This window comes from Sander lucioperca, chromosome 18 (assembly GCF_008315115.2).
Source record: "Sander lucioperca isolate FBNREF2018 chromosome 18, SLUC_FBN_1.2, whole genome shotgun sequence".
NCBI classification, from domain to species: Eukaryota; Metazoa; Chordata; class Actinopteri; order Perciformes; family Percidae; genus Sander; species Sander lucioperca.
In genome coordinates this window covers 30,541,215-30,549,493 of record NC_050190.1, presented here as the reverse complement: position 1 = coordinate 30,549,493, position 8,279 = coordinate 30,541,215, and the positions used below count along the sequence as shown (strand labels likewise).

Genomic DNA, 8,279 nt, shown 5'->3' with positions numbered 1-8,279 from the left:
GCAGGGCCCATACACATGCATTAGTGGAGAGATGTCAGAGCGAGGGGGCTGCCCATGGACAGACGCCCTGAGCAGTAAAGGGTTCAGTGCCTTGCTCGAGGGCACCTCGGCAGTGTCCACACTCTGTACTTGGTCCCATACGGGGACTTAAACCGACGACCCTTCAGTTCCCCAAGCCAAGTCCCCAAGTAGACAGAGCTACTGCTGCCCCAGTAGTATATGACACATAGTAGCAGCTATATGGACAATATATTTAATTTTCTTTTTTTTTAAAGATAAGTTTTTGGGAATTTTTAGGCCTTTATTGACAGGACAGCTGAAGAAATGAAAGGGGAGAGAGAGGGGGAATGACATGCAGCAAAGGGCCGCAGGTCGGAGCCGAACCCGGGCCCGCTGCGCCGAGGAGTAAACCCCCATTCATGCGCGCCCACGCCACCAACTGAGTTATCCGGGCGCCCAATATATTTAATTTTCAATACAACATTCCCAGTAAGCATCAAGAAGTTTCTTTCCCCATTTGTCTATATACTAATACTGATTGTAATGTAAATAAACTGGCATGTAAGATTTGAACTTCTTTCTCAAGGTGTATTTCACGCTTTCACAAAAAAATTTAAATATACAACCAAGTGTAATGCCATGAATGCTTCCAGGGAGAGACTACGAAAGTGTACACCCTTAACCCCATTTGTACTACTCATTGTATTGAGGCTACAAAGGCACACAAAATTCCTGGAGAGAGATGTGAAATGCAGCCAGAAAGGGACTACAGTGGCAAACTTTTTACTCCGGCTTTAGAACAGGTAGCCTTCAAACAGTTTTGCCCTTTGACATTAGATGTCAGATGACATGTCATACAAACTAGTTTGATTCAAGCAAACAAAACCCCTAACCACGTTTTACTCAAAAGCTTCTCCCTGTTTGAAATGAACAGAATTACTGATCCATGCTGATGTCAGGGGCGTTAACAAGCTTTAACAAAAGTTGTTGGAGCCAAATAAAGACTTGGTGTGTGTGTGTGTGTGTGTGTGTGTGTGTGTGTGTGTGTGTGTGTGTGTGCACGTGTGTGTGTGTGTGTGTGTGTGTGGTTGTTTTACTACATTCGTGGGGTCCAAAAACCGGGGAATACAGTGTACTTGTGGGGTCTGCACAGCCCTGTGGAGCCCAAAATGCTGGACCCCACAAGGTTAATGGCTGTTTGAGGGTTAAGACTTGGTTTTAGGATTAGAGTTAGAATTAGGTTATGGTTAGGGTGAGGGTAAGGGTTAAGGTTAGGCATTTAGTTGTGATGGTTAAGGTTAAGGTAAGGGGCTAGGGAATACATTATGTCAATGATGGGTCCCCACAAAGATAGTGCCACAAACCTGTGTGTGTGTGTGTGTGTGTGTGTGTGTGTGTGTGTGTGTGTGTGTGTGTGTGTGCGCCCGTGTGTGTAGTAGGTTTGTGTGAATGTTGTTGGTCACTACGTCGCCTGCGCACCTGTGTGTATGTGTGCTAATTACCGCAACTACAGAGGGAATCACAGGTGCCACACAGTTGTTCAACCGTAGCTGTGTGCGTGTGATAGTCTGCGTGTTTTTGGTCTAGCTTGATTGTTTTTTAACTTTTTTCAGTGGGCAAAGTCAGTTTTTATAGATGTTTTTAAACGTATTGCTGAATAAAGTGATGAACTCAGACGTCATGGCGGACCCCACTTGCACCAGCACGAGTTGTTGTTAGATTGCCACCTCATTTTGTTGAAATAGCCTACTACGCTTCAGAGGACGGAACAATTGGATTTGCAAGACTGGTATCACGGTACGGACAAAACAAGAATTGTTACAAGCTGTGTTGAAGAGATTGGCCTTCTCACAAAAGGAATAGATGGGCGGTAGGCTACATACTGCTACAATTTTAAATAAAGCCTTGAAAGTTCTGCTAAATCAATATCAAAATGAGCGACGTGTCTACAGCTGTCAAAGTGAAACGTAATTTTTTTTAAATTCTATTCTTTATTGTATAATAGTGATACAATCAAGGTACAATGTGTTTGTACATTTGTCAAAAGTGTTGACAGCTTTGAGGTTAAAAGTCCAATGTGTAGGAATTTCTCTAGCGTTGAGATCGTATATCGCAATCAACTCTCTCGCGCCACGCATTTCAAAGTACGTATTATAGCTACGGTAGCCTTCACGTTTCAAAAAGCCGGTCTCTAGCTCTCTTCAATATCCTTTTTTCTGGGCGAATTTTAGTTAGCAATAATTAGCCTGTGCCTATGTTATCTCCTTACATATACCTAGGCTCTCCATCTCTGAAAAATTGGGAATGATTGAGATTTCTCTTGGCACAGCTACCAGAAGACTTACAACTTTCAGACAGGTTGCTCACGTCACATTTACGTCGTCTCTCTTAGTTGGAGGCTGCGCAATAACGCTCAGCCATCACCGGAAAAGTTCTTCTAATATCCTTCACTGGTCTCCGCCCGGAGCAACGGGATCTGTTGGTCCATTTTATATGTCAATATACCCTTCACCATACCTAGAGATTGGCATGGGGTACTTTCCATAAAATCATCTCTCAATGCAAATCAAACCAGCTATTAGGCTAACTGAACTAAAACCATGCCAATCTCTAGGTATGGTGAAGGGGATGTGATGATGTGGGGCTATTTTAATTCCAAAGGCCAAGGGAACTTTATCAGGATGCATAGTATCCTGGATCCATGAAATAACTGGCCTTTAAAAATAAAAATCTGCCTGCCTCTATGGGAATTTAACATAGGGGTGTACTTACTTATGCCCCCTGTATTTTAAGGAAGAACATTTATTTATTTACGATACATTATTCATTCACAAAGAAAATTGGTGTCCTTAAAGATTGGATTTTTTCTCATTTGTTAATTAAGGCTTTTTTTTATTCCTCTTTTTAGTCAACTTTAGCATGGGTTCATAAACTTATGAGTGCCACTGTAGGCCTAACTGAGCATGAAATGACAAAACAAAATGAATGGTTTGAAACCCAAGTGCACAGCAATCGAGCAATAATGCCCTACAAAAAAATGGAAAAAGTGGTTGCTTGACAAAAAGGAGCAATGCAAAGATGATGATGATGGTGGTGATGATGATGATGATGACAATGATGATTTTGGCAATGGTGATGATGCTGCACTAAGTGTGTGTGTGAGAAATTAGGATCTGAGAAGCCAGTTTTTCAACCGTTGCTGTGTGGTAGTCTGCCTCTTTTTGTTCTAGTCTAATTGTTTTTAACTTTTCAGTGGGCAAAGTCAGTTTTTGTAGATTTTAAAACTTATTTATAAAATCAAACGTCATGGCGGACCTCATCGTTTGCACCAGCACAAGTTGGAGATGCCTTCAAATTCCCTCCAGTGGTATTTTTTTGTTAGATTGCCACTACAAAAGTGTTCAAAAAACACAAATACCATCATTCACGCAAATTCCTCTAGAGCATTGGTTTAATGCCGTTGCCAACTGATGAATACAATAATTCAGTGACGATGGCACCGATGGGAGCCGATGTTTCTGATGAGAATATAGGCAATAGGAAGTGACACTACTTTGTGTCTGAAGCTTGTTATCCTGTGTAAATCAGTGTGTTGCAGACCCATTGTTAGGGTCAGCTGCTTCCTGTCTGCAGGTCATTATTTTCAGCAAGGACCATAATGAGGTACTTAAATGGTAACAAGCTACCTGTATGCCAACCAACTCGGCACCCTTTGTCGTCTTCCGTTTCCATTTCAGTAGGCATCCACACAGAGAAAATGTATCCAGGGTCAAAGTATCAAATACACGTTTGCGAATGGATACATCTTTTTTTTTTTGGTATCCCTTCCTGTAAAGCTGATGTTTGGAGATGATATTGACACACTAACAAGGTATCTTTGTACAGTAGCGATAGCGGACGAGTGTCTCATCTCTCTCTCTCTCTCTCTCAGATGTGTAATGTAATAAACCAATAGAGAGTAATTACCATATCTGCATTTCCCTTCAGCTCTACAGAGCATTTCAGCATCATTCTGCTCATTTTTTTGGGGATAAGTCCTTAACTGATTTTGATTCACTCTCTTAGCGTAGTTTTCAGCTGCAACAGGGAGCTATTTTCAGTGCAAAATATCCAAAAACCTGCTGTAGGCCTACATGACTTGCCCAGCATCAAACAGCAGACAGACACAGTTAGCATGTAGCTGGTGAACATAGCGGATCATTCAGCAGAACCAGATGTTTCCCTCAAGAGTCGATGAGGACCAAAACGGAGCTAAAAGGAGAGTAAATATTATCAGGTGGACACAAACATGACTCCAAGTCAATGCTAAAAATAGGCACCTGTATGCTATCAAGTTGGCCATATCAAGTTCAAATGTGATTATATATTAGTGTCAAGCCAATTATTGCAGGTTGGATTTTGTGTGGTCTTATCTGGAATATTGTATCCATAAAAAATAAGACATATTGCGCTCAACTCACATTGAAACTTGTAAGACTTTAAAGACTGGTTGCTGGATCCTACATGTGGATAATATATAAAGGTACTTTGGACAGAACTCCAATTAATACTTTTTTTTTGCCACGCAGACATTTCTGGCATGACGCCCTTCTTCAGCATGTTTCACAGGCAATTACAAACAATACTCCACAGGTGGGGTTGATTATAACCCAGTACTCCCCTCCTGTGTAGTGTATATAATAAATAATATAGCAGCGTCTAGTCAGTCAAGCCAGTTATTGCAGGTTGAATCTAATTATTTTATCTGTTTTACATGATTTTGTTTCATATCTGGATTATTATATCCATATAAATGGGCTATCTTTTTTTTCTGCGTAGACAGCAATGGTTTATCCATTGTTTGGTTAACGTGGCACAGAGTATGAATGAACACACTCGCACATACACACAAGCACTATAATGATTTTCAGTAATAAGATGTTGGGCTCTCCAGAACAGCACCATGACTAAGAGCCTTTGAAACAGGACACTAACAAGCTAACAGCACTTCCGCTAGGCAGGTCCTTTTGCACGCTAAACTCAAAGTTGGTTTGATCTGGTGAAGGGTGTGTATGCTTGCGGACGTGTGGGTGGGTTAGGGGGATGGGGGGGTTAAAACACTCCAGTCCAGGGTATATAAGTATGTATGACAAGAAGCCGATACTTTTCAACCATCGTAGACCTGCACACAGACACTTACAGAAGCAACCAGCAGTCCAAACGCAAAATCCAAGTTTTTATGCAAACTTTTCTTTTTTTCTATTTAGAGTAGACCGGAGAAGAAATAAGAGGTTGATGGGAATCGGCAAGAAACAGAAAGTACCTGACTGCGCATACAGTAGTCATTTCTGTCACTGATTAGTCGCTGGAACATATCTCTGCTTGTGTGACGCCTGACCTTTGACCCCTGAAGTCCAGCATTGAGAAGTGCCTTGATGGTACAAACTTTTAACAGACAGACAGACCAACACATCCACCTGAGAATCAGGTAAGAAGTCAGCCAAGTACCATCCGGTTATCAACTTTTAACAAATTCCATTGCCAACACCTTTGCATGAAGCTAATTTTACTTTAAGATGTGCCGCATGTTAGTCCATTAATCCTCTTCACCAAGTGGCGTGAGAATGCATTCTCAGAAATCCTATTTGTTTTTGAAGAATTAGAAAAAAAGTGTCATTGATTGTTATGATTGACAGACTTTGGTTCCAGCTGAGCACATACTAAACCTCAAAACAGAAAAAGGCTTTTCAAATGTTGGGTTTTGTTACTGACTCTGTATTGGAGCGCAGTTGCTGGTTATGTGGCCTTACATTTCTCATTAAAATATTTTTAAAAATCACACGTTTAAAATAAACACTTGTCAGCTTTGTGTAACATACAGTCACAGTCTGAAACGGTTCTTTACAGCAAGATGCAGGGGTGATGTCAGGGTACCTCAATCATGTCTGACTCGTTTTAGGTCACAAAGTTCTAATGAAACCAGCAACCCTATCCCCTCTCCCAAGACCTTTGAGAGAGCTAAGTGGATTACATAGAAATTATTAAATATTCTAATCCTATTTTATTTTTATTTCAAATAAAGCCTACTGTACTGAGTCTTACAAAAAACAGACACCAACCCCAGGGTTGAGAAGTGCATTTTATGACATTGTACAGAACCTTGTGGAAGGTGGAACAAGCCTAAGATCCTGTTCAAATGTAAAGAATCCCAATGTAAAACTTAGCAATAAGGAATCAATCAATCAATCAATCAATCAATTTATTTCATGTTTAGGATCCTAGTGGCCTGAGGGTAGAAGCTCCTCCTGAGCCTCTCAGTGCTGGCCTGGTGTATCCGGTTTCTTCTTCCCAACAGGGAGAAAAGGCTCTTACCCGGGTGGTTTGGATCTTTAATGATTCTCTCAGCCTTTTTCTTGCAGCGCCTGGTGTAAATATCCTTTAGGCAGGGTAGAGCACCGCCTATTGTGTATTTAGCCTTGAAGTTTTTGTATGTTTTCATTGTTAAAAACATACTGATATTTATTAATGATGATGAAATATAGGTTTTTGCCTTTTATTTAGTGAAGATTATATATTACTTACACAACTCGGTTAACATGTATTATGTTAAGGAAGCATCTTTCTTCTATTTTTTTTTTAGGATGTCTGAGCTGCCTGCTTTCCCCCGAATGACCTTCCTGTTGCTTTGCATTCTGGGTATGACCTTGGTGACATCTGGCTTCCCTCAGTCTCGACTACCCCTCAGGTGGTTAATCACTAAATCTCACCTAGGCAGCGGCAACATATGCCTGTGGTACATGGTACAGTTGTACCAAAATAACAGACCGCTGAACTAACTAATACTTCAGATACATAATTAGTAAATGTACTGTACTTATTTCGATATTCCTACATAATTCAACCAAATGTGTTTCCCAAGGAATCGTTCAATTAAATCTGAATTTGATTGCAGAAGTCCTGATGATTCAGAGGAACCTACACGAGATGACTGGGATGTCCTCTTCCCCGCCATCTCTCTCCGTGATTGGAGCATTCAAATGATGTCATCGCCCAGCCTCGGAGCAGCAGCAGCCGACAGCAAGGCAGGACTGATGAGGGAGGCGTGGCTGTTTGCCCCCCAGAGGCCAGAGGCCAGGTAACTGCACAGTGAGGGGAAATGCTATCATGAACTTCTTATCAAAATGAAACGTACTATTTTGCGAGAGTGCAAAATGGATGCTAAAAAGCAGCCACAACACTTTCTTACACTCAGTGACACTAATGTGTTATAATAACGTGTCCCTCACTGACTATGGGTTTGACATTACATTTAGCTGCCTATTCCTCTTATTTCCTTGTTTGTTTCCCATCCTCTGGCAGAACTTTAGATTGTATTCATTTAATGGGCCTGTTGAGTTAGATGAAAAGATTGATATTGCTCTGATGGTTAGCTTAACAATCACAAAATAACTCTGCATCTTTCTGGAAGGACTGGTTACCTTTGGACAGAGCCAGGCTAGTCGTTTACCTGTTTCCATTCTTCATGCTAGGCTAGGCTATCTGGCCTAACCAAAATGTCAGACTGTTCCTTTTTAACAGGTAGTCTCGAAGGAAATGTGGAGGTGTATGGTGCTATTGTGAGCTATACCAAAATCAAGCAGTGCATCCTAAAGAAAAAAACATTTTATGACTATTAGGTGTCATGGGTTTGTCAACTCAAACTTGAATAAAAAAACCCAACAGCAGTAATATATTAGTGTTGGTAGACTCTGTACATGGATTGTTTTCTGGTCACTGAACTTGTGGTCTTGTTCTGTGTATCTCTAGCGTGGAGAGGGTGTGGCCGGCCGAGTGGTCGCCTCAGGGTGCCGGCATGGTGAAGAGGAACATGGTGGTGGCTGATGATTCTGCCTTCAGAGAGAAGAGTAAACTCCTCACCTCCATGGAGAGACAGAAGTGGCTCAACTCCTACATGCAGAAACTACTGGTGGTTAATTCATAATGATAATTTATTCTTTACAGTCCTTTTATTCAAATCAAACCACCTCTGCAAAACGTTTTTTTTTTTTTTTTTTAAGGTATACCCTAAGTCTTATTATTGCTCAGTCGTTAACTTATGAGACAAGAATAAACCGTAGACATCAAAGGTCATTAACGCATTAGTGCTCAAGTCTAGCATCTTAATACTCGTATTCCTATTTTTTGCAGCACTTTCACCATCTTATGGTCCTGAAAATAATTTGGTGTTATATTATTTCATGAATAAATAAAGATGTAAATGTTTTCAATGACTGTAGCTTGTTTGACTTTATACAGTAGTA

General features: G+C 40.9%; 1 protein-coding gene and 1 long non-coding RNA gene across 3 annotated transcripts in view; one reads left to right on the top strand and one right to left on the bottom strand.

The window, feature by feature from the left end:
* The first annotated feature begins 1,392 nt into the window (after positions 1–1,392).
* pth2 (parathyroid hormone 2) lies at positions 1,393–8,238 on the top strand. Of its 2 annotated transcripts, none has more exons than XM_031321257.2 (5): positions 1,393–1,797; positions 5,252–5,467; positions 6,620–6,724; positions 6,932–7,114; positions 7,786–8,010. In XM_031321257.2, the coding sequence occupies exons 2-5, from the start codon at positions 5,415–5,417 to the stop codon at positions 7,958–7,960; spliced, it is 516 nt and encodes a 171-aa protein (XP_031177117.1). In that variant the 5' UTR covers positions 1,393–1,797; positions 5,252–5,414; the 3' UTR covers positions 7,961–8,010. The 2 variants fall into 2 exon arrangements, with proteins under 2 accessions (XP_031177117.1, XP_031177116.1); XM_031321256.2 differs by having other exon boundaries at positions 1,394–1,797; positions 5,247–5,467; positions 7,786–8,238.
* LOC118493757 overlaps positions 6,332–8,279 on the bottom strand; it is a 103,832-nt gene continuing 101,884 nt past the window's right edge. Inside the window, exon 4 of the long non-coding RNA XR_004895750.1 lies at positions 6,332–6,454. This is a non-coding gene — a long non-coding RNA (uncharacterized LOC118493757). The remainder of the gene's footprint in view (positions 6,455–8,279) is intronic.